Source organism: Ctenopharyngodon idella, chromosome 5, assembly GCF_019924925.1.
Source record: "Ctenopharyngodon idella isolate HZGC_01 chromosome 5, HZGC01, whole genome shotgun sequence".
NCBI lineage: Eukaryota > Metazoa > Chordata > Actinopteri > Cypriniformes > Xenocyprididae > Ctenopharyngodon > Ctenopharyngodon idella.
This window is the reverse complement of record NC_067224.1, coordinates 2,965,550-2,988,892: the sequence shown is the minus strand read 5'-3', so window position 1 is coordinate 2,988,892 and position 23,343 is coordinate 2,965,550. Positions and strand designations below refer to the sequence as shown.

At 36.9% G+C, this 23,343-nt stretch overlaps 2 protein-coding genes across 2 annotated transcripts in view; both read right to left on the bottom strand.

Moving 5' to 3' along the window:
- Positions 1-3,498: 3,498 nt before the first annotated feature.
- Positions 3,499-7,843, bottom strand: isca1 (iron-sulfur cluster assembly 1). The gene is made up of 4 exons (XM_051893634.1): positions 7,679-7,843; positions 5,342-5,395; positions 5,139-5,244; positions 3,499-4,435 (listed from the first exon to the last, which is right to left on the bottom strand). Exons 1-4 carry the CDS (start codon positions 7,757-7,759, stop codon positions 4,287-4,289), a joined length of 390 nt encoding a protein of 129 aa, XP_051749594.1. The 5' UTR covers positions 7,760-7,843; the 3' UTR covers positions 3,499-4,286.
- Positions 7,844-8,629: 786 nt separating this feature from the next.
- tut7 (terminal uridylyl transferase 7) overlaps positions 8,630-23,343 on the bottom strand; it is a 31,164-nt gene continuing 16,450 nt past the window's right edge. Inside the window, exons 15-30 of the mRNA XM_051893633.1 lie at positions 22,325-22,475; positions 21,927-22,013; positions 21,462-21,562; positions 20,867-20,924; positions 20,463-20,566; positions 16,298-16,387; positions 15,555-15,668; positions 15,117-15,194; positions 14,752-14,929; positions 14,598-14,645; positions 14,333-14,424; positions 14,129-14,244; positions 11,976-12,157; positions 11,823-11,872; positions 11,657-11,727; positions 8,630-9,334 (exon numbers count right to left, since the gene is read on the bottom strand). Of these exons, the coding sequence (XP_051749593.1) occupies positions 9,274-9,334; positions 11,657-11,727; positions 11,823-11,872; positions 11,976-12,157; positions 14,129-14,244; positions 14,333-14,424; positions 14,598-14,645; positions 14,752-14,929; positions 15,117-15,194; positions 15,555-15,668; positions 16,298-16,387; positions 20,463-20,566; positions 20,867-20,924; positions 21,462-21,562; positions 21,927-22,013; positions 22,325-22,475 (1,581 nt within the window). The 3' untranslated portion in view covers positions 8,630-9,273. The remainder of the gene's footprint in view (positions 9,335-11,656; positions 11,728-11,822; positions 11,873-11,975; positions 12,158-14,128; positions 14,245-14,332; positions 14,425-14,597; positions 14,646-14,751; positions 14,930-15,116; positions 15,195-15,554; positions 15,669-16,297; positions 16,388-20,462; positions 20,567-20,866; positions 20,925-21,461; positions 21,563-21,926; positions 22,014-22,324; positions 22,476-23,343) is intronic.

Sequence of the window (23,343 nt, the reverse complement as noted above, 5' to 3'; positions counted from 1 at the left end):
AACAATAAAATGTATATATTAGTGCTGTCAAACAGATTAATCGTGATTAATCACATCTAACATAAAAGTTTGTAAATATATAGGCTATGTGTGTGTGTGTGTCTGTATGTATGTACAGTATATATATACGTATACATATAGACATTATATATTTACAAACTTTTATGTTAGATGTGATTAATCATGATTAATCTATTTGACGACTCATTGCTAGTGGATGAGTTGAATCAACTCCACAGCAACTACATAAATTTATCCACTAACCATTCAGAAACGTCCAGTTTCATTCTAAAAGTTGTAACTTCTTCCTGAGTCTCTCCATCAGTGTCGACTCCGGTTTGAACAATGTAAGGCTGAACACCGTTACTGACAATCCTCATTTTGGCTGCGTGAGATTCTCCAGCTTTGTTGTTGTTGAGCTGTTAAAGCTCCGCCCTCTTCTGGAAAGGGGGCCGGGAGCAGCAGCTCATTAGCATTTAAAGGGACACACACAAAAACGGCGTGTTTTTGCTCACACCCACATAGGGGCAAATTTGACAAGCTATAATAAATGATCTGTGGGGTATTTTGAGCTGAAACTTCACAGACACATTCTGGGACACCAGAGACTTATATTACATCTTGTGAAAGGGGCATTATAGGTTCCCTTTCATATTGGTTGTGTTTTTATTGTTTGGATAATAAGGTTGTTTGTTTTTGTCTTCTGAAGTTTTATTAATGCGTATTTATTCAAGGAGTCCTATTCTCATGGTCAAATATGTATGAAAGGGCTCAACCATCAAGTTTGCTTATTTACAAAAGTAAGCAAATCATTAATTGAAGGGTGAAATTAGACTTGACAGATTCCCATCAAATAATGTGTCATTCGACACAGTGAAATGAGTTGAAGTGTTTTTAATGACTCTCTCTGTTTACTCCTTTTTAGAGATGCTTCTTCAAATAATGAGGGCCAGCTGTAGACCACAGTTATTCAGATCTGTGACGATGAAGAACTTAATAAAAACAAAACTCTTGAGACACAAGAAAAGGGAAGCTAAAAGCAAAATCAAGTCATGGAGAATGGACATCTGTGTGACCAGGAAGACATGATGGAGGAAAAAAAAAATTGAGATCAACCCCTGCAGCTGTGAAAGATACAAAAAGAGGAAACTCTATGTCTAAAAAGAAAAGGAGCAAGAGCTTTTCCCTTCCTTTCAGTCTAGCCATATTCAGACATAATAGCAAGTAACTGTCCAGCAACAACAACTAAATCTTATCAGCTCTGTTCACACATTAATATATTTGGGGGAGTCAATAGAGAGGCAGTTTTTGTATATGCTGGCAGCTCGCCTTGTAAGTTAAAGATGCAATTCATTCAAGCTGCAGTTAAGATAAAATATATACAGATATTACAGACTGATCTGTGAGCCTTATCAGAAATACAACAGTCATTCGGTTGTTTTATGTGTCTGGTTAAAGGCCTGTTCACACCAAGGACGATAACGATAAAGCTGCGTTCACGCCATGTCGTAATTACTGTAAATAAGAGATGACAACATGTAATGCTGTGCTTGGAGCCGTATTTTCTCTTGCACCATGAACGCCAAAATAAATCTGCAGTGGTCACGTGGTACAAGTCGTAGCGCTCAGAAAATTACGAGTCTAAAGTTGTAATTATGAGTTCAACGTTCACTTGAATGCTTTTTACAAGTCAGAATAATTACAACATGACGTGATAGTTCTAAAAATCTTGCTAAATATTAAAGAATAGCAGAGTCCACGCCAATCATAAACGATATTGTTGAAAGATAAAAACAGCCAATCAGAATCCATCCTGCTGAGCTCGAGCATTTAAAGCGGCAGAAGACAAAAATGCAGCGCACGCTTAGATTAAATCCTCTGCTGGCTGGACGCTAACATAGTTATTATCGTTATAATTAGGGGTTCAAGCGTGTAGCGCTGAAACCCTATTGTAATTGTTAAAATTTCCAAGGATCAGCGTTCTCCCTTAAAAGTGATCGGGCAGTCCAAACCGTAAGTCGTAGAAACTTTGAGGGCTGGTAGTACTCTTACCGCCTAGGCTTGCCCCGATTTATATATTTTGAAAAACCTACTTTTGCGCAATAGTCTTAGGTGTTTGACCCGATCGGACCCAAACCAGTGCAGCGAGATTCTCCGAAGTCTGATTGTCAATAATTATCAAAAAAAGTCGAAATTTCAACTTTTTTTGATAATTATTGCCAAAACGTTTGAAGTGGGTGGAGCCACTTTGACTAAAATAACTTGTGAATGGAATGAGATATTTTCACCAAACTCAGCACACCTATGTAACTTGAAAATTGCCATGCAGTGTCTTTGTCCGAGGGGCCACGATTGTCTATTAGGACATTGAAGTATGTCAAAAAACATGTCCGCCATCGGCCAATGAAGTTTGAGCAGCTATCAGACAAGGTTAACGGAGGCCGGTCAGAATGAAACTCGCTGGGCCTGTTTGACTCACGGCCCTAGAGGCCTGTGAGAAATTCGAAGGAAATCAAGCAGCGGGGGGTGCCTTTGCATTTTCCAGGCTCTATATATTATCTTTCAAATATAAAGAATTATCGGTTATCGGTATCGACCAAATTTTTTTTATCAGTGCATCCCTATAAATTATATATAATATATTCAAATAGAGTTTTTGCACATGCACACGACATTCATACCTCATGGTAGAACTCCTCATTCTGAGCAACTTTGCCTCTAGGACCGTTGCTGTCCATAGAAACGTTCATTAAATATTGGAGATTATTTTGAAAACCAACTTTGGCGAACTAGTCCTAGATTTTTGGCTCAACCTCAATAACTGTTAAAAAGCTTTAACAACCATATATTTCCTATGATAAATTGCCTGTATTGGCTGTAAATGGTCTTTTCCATGTATGATCGAGATGGTTACAGGCTTGCTAAATAAAACAATACCTTTTTACGCATATGCTTAAAGACCTTATAGCGCTTGAACCCCGATAATTGCTGCTCGCAGCTATATTTATCTTTATCGTTCTTGATGTGTACAGGCCTTTAAGAAACAATTATACTAAAACTCTTGATGTGATGTATTTCCTCATCAGTGAGTTCATTTGCATCTTTTTGTCTCACTAAACATTCATTTGTGATCGATAATTTGGAAATCAATACAAATAAATATATACATAAATAGGATGAAATTAAAATATTTTCCCAATCTGTTTATATTGTACTGACAATTAATGCACGCTTAAAGAAAACAAAAATTGATTTATAATAAATAAACCAAATATTTTGACATTTATCATCATCTGCATATTGCCGGTTTATGAACACTTAATCATAATATCTGTATATAATCAGTGCAGTGAGATAAATGGAAACTCATGCTGCTTTTTTCAGGGAGGGAATTTAGATTTTAGAAGGACACATTTCCATTTTTTTTTTAGTATCGTTTCTTAAAAAAACAGCGCCACATTCAGGACACTAAAGGCAGTTCATTCAAGAAACAGCACAGAAGTAAAACTTAAGTTTATTTGTGCGTTAAATGACAGTCGAAGGGATTTACATTAGTTATGTACATATTACACTAATACTTCATCAGAAAACAAGTTCAAGTCAAACAATTGCATTTTAAAACTCTAAACGGCATCAGTTCCTGTGCTGCACATGATCACATTATATGCTGAAAGTGCAAAGATTATATTAAAAGGCAGATGAATCTTTTAATATTATGTAGATTGTTACAGATGTATACTGCTGGTCCACCATCAAAATAACCATGAGGAAGCAACTGCAAATGTCTTGTGTGGTACGTTTAGACCAGAGCTGTGAGGATGAGGAGACATGTTAGGACATTCAGCAGGTTCGGCTCATCAGGATAAGCCTCAGCACAACACAATAACTGGATTAGCAAATATGAACACGTCAGCGTGACTGAACGGCACACAAAATTTCTTAAAAGAGATCAAAGCAATGTAATGGAGTGCAGTTCTAACTCTCCTGAGCTGCATGACATACAGGCACATGTTAAATACATATTAAACTGCTCAATAAAGTGTGTACAAGCAATAGTGAAATGAACAGAAACATTGCATTCAAGTTAATGAACCTCTAACAGTGTTCTCTGAAACATGGGTTTGTGTTGAGGTGACTGGTGGCAGCACAGGAAATGATGCACAAACAGGCCACTAAGCATCAGTGTCTTTCTCCAGCTCTTTACCCACAAATCTTCAAGATGGATCTTTGAATCTAGGATTTGGATGGGATGACCTGGAAGGGTCGAGCTCTAGAAGTGGCGAGGTTCATATGTTGAAGCTTTCCCCACAACCACACGTCCCTTTGATGTTGGGATTGTTGAACACAAATTCGCTGGAAAGTTTTGATTCGACAAAATCCATCTCTGTGCCGAGCAGCGTCAGCTGAGCCTTCTTCTCGATGAACACTCTCACGCCTGGAGAAATATACGACAAATATGACATAACATTTGTGTACGTGTGTAGAATTTACTTAACACACTTCTGTTCAAAGGGATACACGATATATCGGCCACCATATCGGTATCGGCCGATATATGTTCATTTTTATTGTTATCGGCCGGATAAGAAAATTTGGCCGATATATTAAAGCCGATAAATCATGTATTATTTCCTTCAGCTGAGACACTTCAGATGCTCACTGTTCACCATGATGGTTTTGAATTGCTTGAAATATGATTGAAATCACTTTAGAAAGGAAAATACAGTTAAGTGCAAAATGTGCAGCGCAAGTCTGTCATATAGGCTACATAAAATTATAATGAGAACATCATAATTGTGTGTTTGGGACATGGCTTTTAATGGTGAGACTTTTGTTTTTGTAATCAGGCTCTTAAAAATTATATAAAAATTTGGATTTAGATTTATCGGCCAATTTATCGGTTATCGGCTTTCAAATATAAAGAATTATCGGTTATCGGCCAAAATTTTCATATCGGTGCATCCCTATAAATTGCAATATATTCAAATAGAAAACACCTATTTTAAATTGTAATAATATTTCACTGTTTTTACTGTATTTTTGATCAAATAAATGCAGCCTTGGTGAGCAGAAGTGGCAAAAACTTTTAAAAAATCTTAAATAATAAAATGTAATACTGTAATAATTTGCCCACTCACCATCTTGCAGCACCTCCTCATCTGATTTGTCTTTCTCTTTAGTATAGTCAAGAGTATACGTGAGGCCATTGCAACCTCTGGTTCGAACACCAACCTTCAGGCCAATCTGTTTGAAGACGGATGAAGAATCCAAAGAATGAGACGAGAAAAATGTATCACTGAGGCTACAAATGCTCATGACTAATAATAAAACAAATACTCACAAATTCTGGCTTATTCTGTAAAAGCTGTTTGACTTTATTCACAGCTGAAGGCGTCTGAAAATGAAGAAAATACTCATTGATCATTTGTGGGATTATAAGAATTTCACTTAATCATGATCAGAAGGTCATCTGAGATTGAAAATGTATGAAAAACAGAATACAGATGTCAAATTAACGTCCTTTTGTAAATACACTAAATTTTAGTTGTTTTTCCTCTTTATGTTTGCTGTAAAGAATTTTCAAATAATATTTAACTAAAGAAGAAAGAAAATATAGTTTACCTAACAACCGTCCCATCATCTGTTATTTTCCTATTCTATTTAAATTTCAGCTAAACTTTTCAATAATTCCTGTTCAGCTGCAAACAACTCTTTAAAGAATGTGGAGGTGCTGATGAATGGACGCACACAATCTTATACATTAAAGGCACAATATGTAAGATTTTTGGATTAAAATATCCAAACACCATTAACAATGTTATATATTTTGTTGACTTGTGTACTTACATTATCCCAAACATTTCCAAGAATGTTTAAATCATCTATCAATGACATCACACCTGCATTATCCTTGATTTCTGGTTTTATTTTGTAGAAACCATGCATGGAAACACCAAAGATGCTTTAATACATTATGTGTTTTATTAGACAGGTGAGCAACTGTTTGAATACATTCATCGACAGAAAACTAATCATGTTATATAGCTCAACACAGTAAGTCTTACTGTTTAAATCTCGTTTTCTTGATTTACCGCGAGTACCATGTTTTACCATGACTAATATAACAACTTTCAACACACAAATGTGTCTAATATGATAAAGCAGCGCTGCGTTACCCCACATACGCCTGACCGGAAGAAGCGGCGACTGTGGCATAATAAAAGCTCCACTGCTCTCGAGCCGTGTGACGTGCTCGTCTCTCATTAGCAATTGCTCCAGCGGCCTCGTTCCACTCCAACACCCTGCTTCAGACTACAGTAATGTTAATAAATCTTTAATACATTAGCTCATCCATGAACATGATTTCTGACAGAGTCTCATCGGATTCTTTTCCACCGGCTCTAGACGTGAAGACTACACCTCCCATGATTCCGCGAAATCAAGACGTCATCAAACTATGCCTTTGTTTTGAATAAGCGACCTCTAATGGTGAAAATTACATATTGTGCCTTTAAATCATCCAGATTAAACCACTCCCTCTCACACTTGCATCGCATGTGACTCCATGTTCTGGAAGATGCTATACATACGGTAATAAAATATGACAAGATCTCAGAGTTAAACTGTGTCAGAAAAAAATAATCTTAACTATATCAGATAACACTTAAGCAAAACATGGTCAGGTCAAAGTGTCTGAATAATTTTTGGTTCCAGATTTTTTTAATCAATTTTACGGGTAGACCACTGTATGAAGAATTTTTGGGTATGTCAGTTTACATATATATATTTATATATATGTAAACTGACATATATTATATATATATATATATATATATATGCGATTTACTGCAAGGGCTGTACACAATCAAATATTAGTGTCACTGTCACTTGATGGTGTCTACTGGAAGTCGTTTTAGATAAGAGCTTATGCTAAATGTCTAATTACTACTTGCAAACATGATTCTATTACACACAGTAAATAAAGTTAAACCTGCTTTGACAACTAAATATGTAATTAGCATCAAAAAGTGCCATATGCACATGCACAATAACCTTAGTGTTGGATTCACTCACTGACTTAATGTTGTATAAACATTTCCACAACCATTTCAACTTCAGCACGTACTCAGTAAAGATTTGTTACAGCACTGGAATGCTGAAATCGGAGAGGTTCGGGGTCTTTAACAACAAACCTAAATTACAGGCCTGTTATCTGATCACAGCAACATGGATAAGATCATTGAAAGCCTGCTGTCCTGACTTCACCCTAAACAACTGCTGTTATCCAAACACGCGCAGACGATTCATGCATAGTGTGAATGACAACAACTTTAAATAGGCACATCTAGAAGGTTCTGATGCAGGAACTCGCTTAATACATAAACATTATTAAGCGCTTGATAAGCTATCTGCTAACGGCTAACCTGCTCAAATGCTGACCTTCATGTCAAATTTAACTTAAACAACTCAAACACATTGCAATAACCTGCTCTTACGTTTGAATATCCATCTGAATGTCCCAGAACGGACGACGTTGTCTATCATGATACCGTTATTGATCAGATAACCAAGCTCTGGCTACGACTAAACGCATCGGTTATGTATGCTATCGCAAGTATTTGAAAACTAAATGTTTATTCGGTCTCGTCATCGTGTTGAAAATAGAGTCAGCACTCACCAGCGTTAAAGCGGCTCTTGTTGGCAGTATTTTCCGTCTGCTAACCGCCCTTACTGTCGCCCGTGCTATGGAGGCTGACATGTTGAAGTTACCTAAGCACTTCGTGTTTGGATGTAAACACCAGAGGTAATGCAAGGAACGCCCGCCTCAACGAACGCACAGGATTGGTTGGTTATTTGATTGACAGCTTATACAGCCTATGAGTAATCGGCACTGTAGACTTTAAACCCACGTGACAGAAGATATTACGCAACTAGTTTTAACGTAAAGTCAGAGGACGTCTAGTTCGCTGAACGATTATAAAGTACTTAATGATTATAAAAACGATTAAAAAATTTTGTAAACGTGAGAAAAAGTAGTTTATTGTAATAATTTATTAGAATCAAATGCAAGAATGTTATTATCGTTAACTGAAACAAAAGGCTATAGATATGCTGAAACTAAAACCATTAAAACAGTTTTGTTGATTGAAATAAAGCTGAAATTAAATAAAATAGAATACAATAGAATAATTGTTAAAAAAAATTGAACTAAATGAACATTAGAAAAGTTGCCTCGGCAATAAACTAAAATAAGCACTAAAATAATTACCATGAAATATAAATAAATAAAAACAAAAAATAACATGAAAATAAATTAAACCTAAATAGCAATATTTAAAAAATGATATAATAAAATAATAAAATGACAAAAGCACATAACGAAATGACTAAAAAATTGAAACTAAAATTAACATGAAAACTAAAAAAAATAAATAAAAATAAAATCAAAATTCACAATATTAATAAAACCAAAATAAAAACTAAAATAACACTGGGGTGCACTAACTTTTCTCATTAATGTTTAACAAATCATTGTGGCCATACCAAATGTGTGTCATTAAAACAAATTGCAGAAGTGGGAAATATGAAAAATGTAAATACATTACAAAGACAAAGTGCAGACCTCTCATTATGACAAAATCCATTTATTGTCATCAAAAAAAAAAAAAAAAAAAAAAAAGTACCGGAATTGAATTACTAATATGGAGGGAATTCATTTTGTTTATTGGCATTGCAGCAAATGCAAGGTAGGCAATTTAGCCTTCTTCAAAACATATGCAATTCATTTAGCAAAAACTAAATACTGCTATAAACTATACAATACTGCCATAAAACAAAATACAATAAAGCATAACAACTAAAACCAAGCCCAGCCAAACTGAAAAGCACAACAATTAACCTACATTAATATTAGCATAATTGTAAATACATAGACCCCAGTCAACATTTCTTTATGTACATTTTTATACAAAATAAAATGCTTCTTGGAAAACACACAAGATTTTTGTTACTAAAACTATTCAAGCAAATTCAAAACACACAATGGGGCTACAATTACAAAGGTAATCAACTGGACTCTTAATTTAAAAAAATAAAAACAGATAAAATGAGAAACATCAAGTTCTTTCTACAATTAGAAAAAACAGAACTAAAAATTAGACACCTATAAAAGGCACATTCATCGAGGTGTTCTAACTGGGGTTCAGGATAATACTGGACTCAGGCTGTTGAAGATCATAAAAGCGTCCCACTTCAGCCTGTACTTCAGAGCTTTCACTTGAAAGGGCTCCACTTCTCCATAGATGCAGATAAGGACGCATGTCTGTTGGCAAGACTACCTGCAATATGATGGAAAAACATAGCATGGAAATCAATCTGGATTATATGATAACAGGACATTATTAATCATACACTCACCAGCCACTCAATTAGGTTCAACTGCTCATTAAGGCAAATATTAAATCAGCCAATCACATGGCAGCAACTCAATGCATTTAGGCATGTAGACGTAGTGCATCCCAATTTGCATACTATCTATCCTAAATAGTATTCAAAATTAGAATTAGTGTCTGAAATCGTAGTATGTTGAAATGAGTATTCCAAAGATACTTTAGAATCCGAAGTGCAGATCCGTGCACACTCTAATGGTGCGTTCACACCAGACGCGAATGAAGCGTTAAGCGCGAGTGATTTACAAAGTTTCAATGCAAAGACACGAATAGACATCCTGCGGCGCGTTTCGCGCGAATGAGGCGGCACGAATAGAGCGTTTCGGGCGTTTGACGCGCGCGAGTTGAAAAATCTGAACTCCACGTTAACCAGTCAGGAGCTTGCTCTAGTAGTGACGACGTAGCGTGAGGAGGCAGAAATCCGAAACAACATGGAGGACAAAATCATCCTCGCTGTACGATACATCTTTGTACTTTTTTAGAAACAGGAATAAAAAGGATTTTGCTTGGAAGAAAGTGAGTGAGGAGGTCGGACAATCTGGTAAGTTGTAAAAAATGCTCTTTACTCAATTTGAGCTATATATACACATATTGAGACTACAAGCTAGCTAAAGCCGGCAAATTGAGCTTATTCGCCGTATTTTACAACTACTTTCCCGCTGACGAGTTGATGTGTTTATTCAGAGGAAGTGTGCAGAAATGAGACGAGCCGCCTGGCAGAAGCCCCTCTCATGACGCGAATTCGTGTCTGTTGTGAAGCGAATTTCACGCGCGAATGAAGCGGTAAACTCAAAATGTTCAAGCGTCCAACTACGCACAAATAACACGATTTATTCGCGCAAGTCGCGTCTGGTGTGAACGCCCCATAATGGCTAATATTGCCCACAACCCATTGATCTTTTGACGAGGATTCGATTAGAACTACAAACACCAATAAAAAGTGTTAAAAACTACAAACATGACAGGTGTGCGAGGCCGACGGTTGAGTAGAGCGGTTCAGATAAAGGGGATTAAATGATTAATAATCAGTATCTAACCTGCCGAAAAGATATGTTATCCACATTATATTTCATCTGCAACAGCATTGTGAACTTTTATAACGATTAGGGCTGGGGCAGATTCATCTTGATTCGTGGATCAATTTTCCGAATACATCGTGATTCTCTCTTGAATCGATTCGGAGCTTAGGTTTTAACAGCAGATGGCGCTCTAGGCTAGTTTTTAACCGCACGCTCAAATGCTCACGAAGAAGAGCGCTCGTGCATTCGGCTATGTACATGCACCTCAGAATGCTTTTATGATGCGAGATTAATGTAAACAGCCCACTGCAAACAACCTTGTAATTCGCTTCAACCTTTTCAAACTTTATGAATGATTATTTTATAGAAGGTTCCAGTGGTGTGTGTAAGGAATTGGACGAGAGCAGAGTACGGCTGTTTCTAAAGCATGCAGTGCCATCTGCTGTTAAAAACTAAGCTCAGAATAGATTTGAGAGAGAATCACGATTCATTAGGAAAATCTCAGAATCATTTCTCGATTCGCGATTCAACGGTTTATTGTCCCGATGATTGACAGGGCTGTAGCTGCATCTGCAGTGTTGGTTTCCCGTTTAAATGACGCATATAGACAAATATATCTGGAGAAATAGCATGTGCTAGTTGACAGTCAGCTGTAGTCATCTCGGTGTGTTCACGTGCAGCTTTTTTGCTGACAATGTCAGCGCTAGTTCATTTGCGTTGGTTTGGTGTGTCCCCTACCTTTAGACGAATGCAGTGTTATTTTAGTATCATTAATATACAGACGACAACATTATCAAACGATCCCCATTCACACAAATCCGTGAAAATGACTGAAAACGCTGTATTCTGCTGCCAGGCCAGTAGATGTCACTTTGTAAAGAAACAGCACCTACAGACTGAACATGTAATTCACATGCGCAACGCTTTTGTTTTCAAAAACATGCCCTTTGAAACCCCTTTTCACAATTCTGCATTTTCAGGCCACCAAAATGCTGTTGTCATGTAAATGAACATCCAAAAATATTCCGTTTTTGGTTGAAAACGGTGTCGTGTAAATGGCCCCTTAGTTAACAATAATAACTGTGGACGAATGTTCATGCCTGGTGTGAATAGGTCCATATAGGAATCAATTGTTTGCAAAGTTTATGCACTGCATAAATCACCATGCACTCATGTAGTGTAGTGTACTCGCCTGCTTCAGGACCCAAAATCATCCTCTTTGCTTTGCGCTTCTTTCTCCTGTCCTGTTGAGGACTGTCCTGCAGACACACATGAATCCAAAGAGATCCACTGAGTTTAATTCTTAGGCAAAACTAGTGCATAATAACTGTAATTAAGATGATATCTGACATACTTTGTCCCTTTCTGATGCAGGACTTCTTTGGTATGTGGTTGGGGAGGATTCTGCAAAGAGAAATACATGAATGACTGCGTGATTCTTGACCAAATCGCATCACTTGGTTAATTGCAGCAGATACACTTTAAACAATGCAGTGAGCGCAGCTACCTAAAGACTTGGACAGCAGGCAGTCCTTCTTAATGTGAGCGTTGGAGCCGCACAGAAAACAGCATTTCTCCTCCCTTTGCCGCCACCGGCCATCCTTGTAAGGGCTGCCGTCCATCATGGCTTTGGTGGCTCTGTTTACATCACGTCCACTGAAGAATCCATCAGTGTTGTCACGTCTTTGTCTTAGTAAAGCATTGAAAAATGAATAAACAATGAACAAAATCAGAGTAAAAGCATCAAATGTCTGATTTAAAGGTGCAGTATGCGATTTCTGAGAAATGCTGTTGGAAGTGGATCGGGCAGAGCACCACAACACACTTGTAGCCAATCAGCAGTAGGGGGTGTGTCCACTCATGATGTGGGAAGGAGAGAATGAACCAATCAGCAGTAGGGGGCATGGTCATTCATGATGTGGGAGGAGAGATTGAGCTAATCAGCAGTAGGGGGCATGTCCACTCATGATGGGGGAGGAGAGAAAATGAGCCAATCAGCAATAGGGGGCGTGTCCACTCATAATAGTGGAGGAGAGAGAAGGCTTGTTCGAGATGCCAAAGTGAGAAAGTACCGTGAAAGCATTTGGAGAGCATACGACTCCTTATGCTTTTCAATCACTCTCGCGGTACTTTGATGTCATACGCCGACAGGTCTGCGCAATGCCGATGCATCTCGAACAAGCCTAGAGTGAGCTAATCAGCAGTAGGGGGTGTGTCCACTCATGATGTGGGAGAAGGGAGCCAATCAGCAGTAGAGGGCATGTCCATACATAATGGGGGAGGAGAGAGTGAGCTAATCAGTAGTAGGGGGCATGTCCACTCATGATGGGGGAGAAGGGAGCCAATCAGCTGTAGGGGGCGTGTGCACTCAATGGTGGAGAAGAGAGTAAGCTAATCAGCAGTAGGGGGCGTGTCCACTTATGATGTCGGAGGAGAGTGAGCCAATCAGCAGTAAGGGGCGTGTCCACTCATGATGTCAGAGGAGAGTGAGCTAATCAGCAGTAGAGGGCGTGTCCACTCATGATGGGGGAGGAGAGAAAGTGAGTCAATCAGCAGTAGGGGGCATGTCCATACATAATGGGGGAGGAGAGAGAGTGAGCCAATCAGCTGTAGGGGGCGTGTCCACTCATAATAGGGGAGGAGAGAGTGAGCTAATCAGCAGTAGGGGGCATGTCCACTCATGGTGGGGAAGGAGAGAGGGAGCCAATCAGCTGTAGGGGGCGTGTGCACTCATAATGGTGGAGAAGAGAGTAAGCTAATCAGCAGTAGGTGGCGTGTCCACTTATGTAAGAGGAGAGTGAGCCAATCAGCAGTAGGGGGCGTGTCCACTCATAATGGGGGAGGAGACAGTGAGCTAATTAACAGTAGGAGGCGTGTCCACTCATGATGTCGGAGGAGAGAGAGCTTATCAGCAGTAGGGGGCGTGTCCACTCATCATGTGGGAGGACAGTGAGCTTATCAGCAGCAGAGGGTGTGTCCACTCATGATGTCAGAGGAGAGAGAGCAAGAGGGAGATTCTGAAAATTGCCATACGTTTGCCATCTTCACTTTATTATCTGCGAAGCGTTATTTTGCTTCACTCTTGCATTGCGTGTCTGTGCATTTTGGGCGGCGGAGCAATGAAGGGTGTTTGTTTGGGTTGATGTCAAATATAAAGTGTTTCTTAGAAAACGCAGTAAATATACAGTAAAATAGTGAAATATTACTACAATTTAAAACAAGCTGTTTTCTATGTAAATATATTGTAAAATATAATTTATTCCTGTGATCAAAGCTGAATTTTCAGCATCATTAGTTCAGTCTTCAGTGTCACATGATCATTCAGAAATCATACTAATATGATACATTTTTTCCAGAATTCTTTGATGAATAGAAAGTTCAAAAGAACAGCATTTATTTGAGATAGTAAAGACATTTATAATATTATAAAAGATTTCTGTCACTTTACATCAATTTAATACATCCTTGCTGAACAAACATTAAAATTCTTTTTAAAAAAATCTTACGGGCCTCAAACTTCTGAATAGTAGTGAACATTCTTTATGGATCATTATAACATGAAATATAGAAAATAATGTTCGAAATTAAGTAGTGTTCAGTATGAACAATAATTGAAGTTAAGTAAAAAGTTATTCTACAATAGTTCTTGTGCTGAATTACCTCTTTCTCATCGGACAGTCTTTCATAAAATGGCCAATCTTCCCACAAATTCGGCAGCAGCGGTCATTGGGTGCAAGCTTGCCCTCTGTCAGCACATCTGGGTCAAAGAAGTACTCCTGCAAACACCAAAGTGAATTAAAGCACAATAACTTGACATGTGAGGCGTCTTACAGGATTTACATGCTCAAGGTACAGGACACAAACCATTTTATTTGAATACTCTGGGGGAAAGACTCGGACAGGGGTGCCGAAAACTCTGCGGGCGTTGATGAAGGCCTTCATGATGAAGCTTGCCACTGCAAAGACAAGACACAATCAGCCACATGGGGAAAAAACATGTCACTGCATTATTAGATGACAAGATATCGAATGTCATTTATTTTTATAAATGCAGGGATGAGTAAAGGCCTTTTCACACCAAGGATGATAACTATAACAAAAAAAAAAAAAAGAGAAAAACATGACATACTTCTCCGTGAGAGACCAGCTCCAAGATTATGACTCAAATCAAAGGGATCTAAAAGAGGAAAGAGAAAGACAAATGATCAGCTACAATCTAGCAAATTACGCTACCTGTAACATGTTACCGCTGCATATTCATAGGTTCTTGGTGCCACTCATACCCTCGATGGCGAGATGTTTGGAGGTCCACTGCTTCTTGAAGGTGGTGAGAGGCTCTTTTCTGCGGATGCAGATGACAGACTCCTTGAAGTCAAATGTCTCTGTGTAAAACTGCAGCAGCCCAAGCCATAGCTGCCCCACAGACTCCCTGTTCTTCTTGTACTCCGGCCAGTATTTATGCTGAGGATTGAACATCCACTATTATACCAAAAGTCCAAGACATGCGTTTTGTGCTACATGTTTCACAGATTTGAAGAAAAAAAAAAGAAAAGAAAAAAAAAAAAACCTTTTTCTACTAACTCTGCAATAATTTTTTTTTTAAAAAAACTAATTGCAATGTTTTTTGTTTTTTTTGGAGCTCACTCACCAAGTTCTTTAAATCCTTAAAGAAATGTACATCCCAGCCATCTACAAGAACTACTGGCTTCTTATCCCCATCATACATCTACAAAAGACATATACAAAATTAATTCAGAGTGAATGCTTTACATCAGTGTCATCCCATCATGTGCTTAATGTTGACTTTTAGCAATATAAAAGAATACACACAAAATAGAAGAAAAATAAATCCCATTTTAACCTGTATTCACATGCTTTGTTTATATTGAAATATCAGGATTATAGAAATATGCACTAGGGGGCATGCACTTCTAAATTACATGAAAGTAGGAATAAAATGTAGGAATTAATTTTTGGTGTGCACATGTGCTTGTATATTAATGGAAATTAAAAATGTGTTGTAACCTTGTATTTAAATAATTTAAGTAACAGTCATTGAAAAAGTTATAAATGTCAAGACAGACACCTCTTGGAGAACTGGGATAACAGGCGGGTTTCTTTGTTGAAGGAAGAAAAGGACCATTAGAGTGTAAGCATACGAAGAAAGACTACCACGAGACGCATCTCCGATGTCACACACCTGAAAAGACAAACATTATTCTCAAGATGATAAATATGTGCCCCTATTGTGTTTTTTTTGATATTACCTTTCATGCAGTGAGTAATATTGCCGTTTGTGAATGTATAAGATCTGCAAAGCTTCAGTTATTGTCTCCTAAAAGAAAGAAGCGATTCTGAACTGCCTGAAACGAGTCGTCAGTAATTACAGTCTCACTTCCTGCATGAACCTGTGTAGATTTGTAACAAGTTTGCATAATTCCAGCCTGGTCTACTTTGCCCCGCCCTCAAACACTGTAGTTGTAGTTGAGACTGGAAGAGTTTGGTTTATGTTGTCGACATGTTGAGAAGACGCTGTTTTCTGTGCTGTGAAAGCAAATCCACTTTGATGCACTTCCAAAAGGATAAGATTTGCGCTCGAATTGATACAGTAAAACTCACGCCATCTTTACAGTTCGTATCACTGTAAATCAAGTGTGAGGAAGATCCGGAGCTGAAATTCAGATATGCTAATGGGCAATTCGTCCTACGTCATTTCACCAAAAGCAACTTGCTGGATTCTTTCTCATTCAAGTTTCAAACTGGGCCACTAATGTGTACAATCCCTCTGACTGAAGCAATGACAGCATTTAATGAATGTTTTGAACTTACTTTGGAGAACACTTTCATGACGTAGCAGAGGATCTTCACTCGAGCGTCAATTGCAGCATATGATGCCAGTAACTGTGTGTTGTGCAAAGCCTGAGGAGATAAAATGGAAAAATCTTGGTTGCATTTTATTTTTACAGTATGTGGACTTGCAGTGTATTTACACAAGAAAGTACTGAGTAATATAAGGTAACTACTTAGACGTAATATGGGATTAAAGGTTTAGGTTCAGAGTTACTTTAAAAAAAAAATTATATACAGGTGCTGGTCATATAATTAGAATATCGTGAAAAAGTTCATTTTTTTATTGTAAATTATTTTAAAAAATGAAACTTTCATATATTCTAGATTCCCTACATGTAAAGTAAAACATTTCAAAAGTTTTTTTTTTTTTTTAATTTGTTGATTAGAGCGTACAGCTAATGAAAGTCCGAAATCCAGTATCTCAAAATATTAGAATATTTACATTTGAGTTTCATTAAATGACCATCCCTACAGTATAAATTCCGGGTATCTTTTGTTCTTTGAAACCACACTAATGGGGAAGACTGCTGACTTGGCAATGGTCCAGGAGACAATCATTGACACCCTCCACAAAGAGAGTAAGTCACAGAAGGTCATTACTGAATGGGGTGGCTGTTTACAGAGTGATGTATCAAAGCATATTAAATGCAAAGTTGACTGGAAGGAAGAAATTGGGTAGGCAAAGGTGCACAAGCAACAGGGATGACCGCAAGCTTGAGAATACTGTCAAGTAAAGCCGATTCAAACACTTGGGAGAGCTTCACAATGAGTAGAATGAAGCCGGAGTCAGCGCATCAAGAGTCACCACACTCAGACATCTTCAGGAAAAGGACTACCAAGCCACTTCTGAACCAGAGACAACGTCAGAAGCATCTTACCTGGGCTAAGGAGAAAAAGAACTGGACAGTGAACAGTGGTCGAAAGTCCTCTTTTCAGATAAAAGAAAATTTTGCATTTCAGGTTGAAATCATGGTCCCAGAGTCTGAAGGAAGACTGGAGAGGCACAGAATCCAAGCTGCTTGAAGTCTAGTGTGAAGTTTCTGAAGTCAGTAATGATTTGGTGGGGCCGTGACGTCTGCTGGTGTTGGTCCATTGTGTTTTATTAAGTGCAAAGTCAATGCAGCCATCTTCCAGGAGATTTTGGAGCACTTTATGCTTCCATCTGCTGACAAGCTTTATGGAGATGCTGATTTCCTTTTCCAGCAGGACTTTAGCACCTGCCCACAGTGCAAAAACCACTTCCAAGTGGTTTGCTGACCATGATATTACTGTGCTTTATTGGCCAGCCAACATGCCTGACCTGAATCTATGGGATATTTTCAAGAGAAAGATGAGAAACAGTCGATCCAACAATATACAGATGATCTGAAGGCTCAATAGTGCCTCAGCAGTGCCACAGGCTGATCACTTCCATGCCACACTTCACTGATGCAGTAATTTGTGCTAGGAGCAAGTCATTTGCTGTAATATGTCCTGCCGATCAAGTATTGAGTGCACAAAAGAACATACTTTAAAGAACTTGAACTTTTCTGTTTTGCAAATCCATTTTTTGATTGATCTTAGGAAATATTCTAATATTTTGAAATACTGGATTTTGGACTTTCATGAGCTGTACGCTCTAATCATCAAAATTAAAAAAAAAAAAACTTTTGAAATGTTTTACTTTACATGTAGGGAATCTAGAATATATGAAAGTTTCATTTTTAAAAATAATTTATAATAAAAAAATGAACTTTTTGATGATATTCTAATTATATGACCAGCACCTGTATATGGTAACACTTTATTTTAGGGTCCAATTCTCATTATTACAGGATTAATTCACTTCAGAATTAAATGTTCCTGATAATTTACTCACCTCCATGTCATCCAAGATGTTTATGTCTTTCTTTCTTCAATCAAAAACAAATGAAGGTTTTTGAGGAAAACATTCCTGGATTTTTCTTCATATAGTGGACTTCAACAATTACCAACAGGTTGAAGGTCCAAATTGTAGTTTCAGTGCAGCTTCAAAGGGCTCTTGTGCATTTGTGGTTAAAAAGTATATACATTTTTATTTATTTATTTTTTTAGAAAATGACCGATGGTTTCTCTAGATAAGACTCTTATTCCTCGTCTGGGATCATGTAGAGCTCTTTGAAGCTGCACTGAAACTGACATTTGGACCTTCAACCCGTTTAACCCCAGTGAAGTCCACTATATGGAGAAAAATCCTGGAATGTTTTCCTCAAAAACCTTCATTTCTTTTCGACTGAAGAAAGAAAGACATGAACATCTTGGATGACATGGGGGTGAGTAAATTATCAGGAAATTTTAATTCTGAAGTGAACTAATCCTTTAACTAGTTGCTTATTAGCATGCATATTACTAGAATATTGGCTGTTTATTAGTACTTAAAGCACATATTAATGCCTTATTCTGCATGACCATATTCTACATCCTTTAATCCTACCCAATACCTAAACTTAACAACTACCTTACTATTAGTAAATTGCAGTAAATAAGGAGTTTATTGAGGCAAAAATCGTAGTTAATAGTGAGAATTGGATCCTAAAGTGTGACCAAAGATAACTAAGATAGGAATTAATATTTTTTTTTTTTTTCAAACCTTTTTCCATTTAGAAAAAGATTGCAAGTTGCACACTAAGACTAAACTTACTAAACTAAAGCACAAGAACTAGATTGAATGTGGATTGCCAATCTGTGAATTTAATTAGGGTGTCGATCATTAAAAAAAAAGCATTAATTTGTCACACCTAACATTAGTTTTTAAATTGTAAACATATTTTTATATTGCATATCCGAATTAACGTGTAAACAATGAAGACAGTATTTTAAATATTTGTTTAATAGCCAAGTAACTTTTCTCTTTTTTTTAAAAAAATATTTTATTTAGAGTTTTGAAGTTATATTAACATACACAAAAGTATAAAACAATAACCAACACAAGACAAGTAACTTTTCTCTTGAATATAAACATTTTGAAATATTTTTCATGTACTTAGAATTTGATTCACTTGTATTTGATGGTTGTTTGTGTTTCTGATGCTTTACTGCATTGTATTTGAAATGTGATTAGTTTGGTGTGTCTGACAGTTTATATTGAGAGGATTCTATATGCTGCATTTGTATTTGAATTGTGATTCACCATGTTTGTTTTAGGTTTCGATTTGTAGGACATTTGATCTAGTGGCGTGTTCACATTAAAGGGTTAGTTCACCCAAAAATGAAAATTGGTTCAGAGCATGTATCAATCTGACAAAGTCACGTGAACCATTGAAATTTAGAAATGTTTCGAAACACTTATGATGTAACGAAGCCTCATTTACTGAAATCACGTGACTTTGTCAGTTTGATTCACGCTCCAAACCACTGATTCGAAACAAAAGATTCGTAAAGCTTCGAAGCTTCATGAAGCAGTGATTTGAAACTGGCCATCACTAGATATTGTTGAATAAAGTCGATATTAAGTTTTTTTGTATTCTCTTCGCTTCATAACATTAAGGTTGAACCACTGTAGTCACATGAACTGTTTTAAATATGTCTTTAGTAGCTTTCTGGGCATCTGAAAGTGTTAATTATCTTGCTGTCAATGCAGGCCTTACTGAGCCATCGGATTTTATCAAAAATATCTTAATTTGTGTTCTGAAGATGAACGAAGGTCTTACGGGTGTAGAACGACATGAGGGTGAGTAATTAATGACAGGAATTTTCATTTTTGGGTGAACTAACCCTTTAAGTCAGCTATAACTGAACAATCAAAAGTTGATCAACAGGTGTATCTAACCAAAAGTGTGTTTGAATCTGAGTACTTATTGAGGTGTTGTCCATGTATGTGTGCCTGATGAAGATCTTTTTTGAACAAAACATTGCTGCTATATTTTGCAAATGAACGTAATAATTAAACATTGGACAGATTTTACTCATTTATTTTCATATCTTTTGTTTTGATCCTGCACCTGTTGGAGATCATTCAGATGTGCGTACGTTTTGAAGAAAGCCAAACAAGCGTAGTACTTGTCTTTTTCTTATAAAATGCTAACGCTATAAACAATTGCAATGGTTTGAACTTCCATTAAACAGCGTTCTGTTTAAGTGTCAAGTTTGGACATATAAAAATAATTCAATACAGTTATTCTCTCACCAGTGTATTGTACAAGCTTATATCTCCCTCTAGTCCAGTTTTGGTGTGGTAAAACTTCACAATTGGGACTTTTGCAGTAGTAATAGGTAGGATGTTTCTCAGGCCTAAAATGAGTGAATGGATAAATAGACATGAGGTGTAAAACAAAAGCACTGATTTATTTTAACAACATACATTTAAAGTGATTCGAGGTTGCCTGAAGCGTACAGAGGGGCTCTTTGTCATTTCATTTACTAGTCAGAACAATACAGGTACGGAGAGAGGACAGTCTGTCCTTTCCTAAAAATGTTAAAACTCCGTAATAGCGAATGATACAAAACATGATTGCTGAATGAGATAAGCGCCTGCCCCTTTCAGTAGTGTAAACAACAGGCAATTTCACAATCACACCCAAAATACCTTACCATGGTGTTTCCGTAGAGCTTTCACCAGGCTCTCAATAACAGCCATGAAGTCTAAGCCCTGTCAGAGGAACCAGATGAGGAAACTTAACGAATAAAGTTTTGAATTCACAGTGTATAAACTGTTCGCATAAATAGTCGGTTCAACAAGATTTTTTCACGTTTTTGAAAGAAGGCTCTTCTGCTCGCCAATGCTGCATTTATTTGTTAAAAAAAATACAGTGAAAACAGAAATATTACTACAATTTAAAATAACTAATATTTTATGTGAATATATTGTAAACTGTAATTTATTCCTGTGATCAAAGCTGAATTTTCAGCATCATTACTCCAGTCTTCAGTGTCAGAAATTCAGAAATCATTCTGATATGCTGATTTACTGCTCAAGAAACATTTATGATCATCAACATTGAAAACAGTTCATATTTTGTGGAAACAATGATACTTCTCTTTTTTTAGGATTCTTTGATGAATAGAAAGCTTAAAAGAACAGCATTCTTTTTAATAGAAATCTTATGTAACGTTATAAATGCCTTTAACATCACTTTTGACCAATTTAATGCATCTCTGCGGCCATGTGTAGAAAGAGAGACATTACCTCTGCTGTGTCCTGGCCTTCTAGAGTCATACAGATGTCCAAGTCACTCTGTTTAAAGCCAAACCCATTCTTGGATGAACCAAACAAAGCCAACTTGGCTCCTGATATGAAAAATAATAATATTATTAATAATAATAATAATAATAATAATAATAATAAACATCAACAAATAAGCATCTGTATAAGTCTTCTCATTACATACATAAAATAGTCTTTGACAAAATATAGTAAATGGGTGAATCTCACAAAAACTGAAATATTCAGCTCAAAAACAATGGAATCTCACTGGTCCAATGAGTTGCATATTAAGCATATTATGTCCTGATAGGCAATTTTTGCAATATTTTCACTGGACAAAGTATCATGCAGCAATACAGAAGAAGAAATCTCTCAGTGCATTTAAATGGGGAAAAAAATGGAAAAATTCCTGCTTAGATTCTGAACAGTTTCACCAAGCTGCATTACCTGGCACTTGACATCTCAGGAAAGTCTCAAAATCTTGTAAAATATGTTCTCTGACTTTCACCTCCACATCATCTGGTGCAAAGTCACCTAAATAAATGCAAACATTTTTATTAAATATCTTAAACTGCATGCAAAAACAAAATGTGCAAGATTTCAACATGTAATAAAAAAACAAAAACAAAGATGCATGTATATATAAAAAAAGATGTATGCACAAATGTGCACATGTAAAATTCATAGTGCCATAAAAGGTGTAAGAAAGGCAAAAACTTTGTCTAAATGGTCCCATAACAGCAAATACTCAATCTACATTTCATTCTCTGGTTTCGTTCACCACAATAATGGAAAAAAAAAAAAAATAATGTCTTCATGTCAAAATATATCCACAGCATACTTACGGTAGCACTGCTCACAGACTTCATTGAGAATCTTCAGGAAGTCTAGGGTCATGGGTGGAAGGCGTTTTAACTCCACTCGCTTGAAGTCCTCGGGACACTCCTGTTTCAAATGTCCATCACTCTTGCAAAGGCTGCATATCACAATGGGGGACTAACAGATAAAAGATGGTTAATTTGTCACCAAGAAGTGCTGGAATTGCAGATGCAGAAATTTGCATTAAAGTTATTAAATATCAACATCATTCAAATGTCAACAGAAACATTTAAAGTGCCCCATTATGCTTTTTCAGATATTATCTTTAATGTAGTGTGTAATACAGCTGTTTGTGAAAATAAAAGGTCTGCAAAGTTTCAAAAAACTCAAAAACCATTTAAAACTTCTTTTTTTGGGTTAAATTCAGTATATGCTAGCATCATTCATATATTCAACTGTTGTGTATGCTTACATGAGTATCATAAAAGGACGTTTGCAACATTAAAATGATAAAAGACGTGAAATGACCACTATAACCAGTAGATGGCGGAAGAGGAGCATTTATTGGCTCAATAGTCATTTCCACTCAACTTGAAAATAATGACCAATCAGACGTTTAACAGAAATGCCCATGATTGGCTACAATACTCAACATTGTAAAATCATGTTGTAAATATACATTTGCGACGCCGCTGAACTCACGTGACACAACCAGATCACTCAAGAAAAACATTAACGTTGTCTCTTTATCTCTCCCCAGAATAAAATGCTACAGTAAGGCAGAGTCGATGCACATATTGTGTTAATATTTACCAAAAATTGCTGCAAATATAGTGAAACTGCTGGCTGTCCTGCATAAACCTATTCAAACAGATTGACAGCGCGGAGTTGTTTGGAACTATTGAGAGCTCCATGAACCACATGACCGTGAGATCAAAGCATGTCACAACTCTGTTTTTCTATGGCTCTGCTCAAACCTATGTAGGTTTGTTGCAAATATGCATAATGGTCTTCATTGGCTGCCAGCAAACAATGTCTACTTTGC

Coding starts and splice junctions, on each gene's coding strand:
- isca1 (XM_051893634.1), bottom strand. CDS start 7,759: ATGTCAGCCTCCATAGCACGGGCGACAGTAAGGGCGGTTAGCAGACGG. Junction 5,245..5,341: donor TACAGAATAAGCCAGAATTT/GTGAGTATTTGT, acceptor GTCTTCAAACAG/ATTGGCCTGAAGGTTGGTGT. Junction 4,436..5,138: donor TGAGGAGGTGCTGCAAGATG/GTGAGTGGGCAA, acceptor ATATTTCTCCAG/GCGTGAGAGTGTTCATCGAG.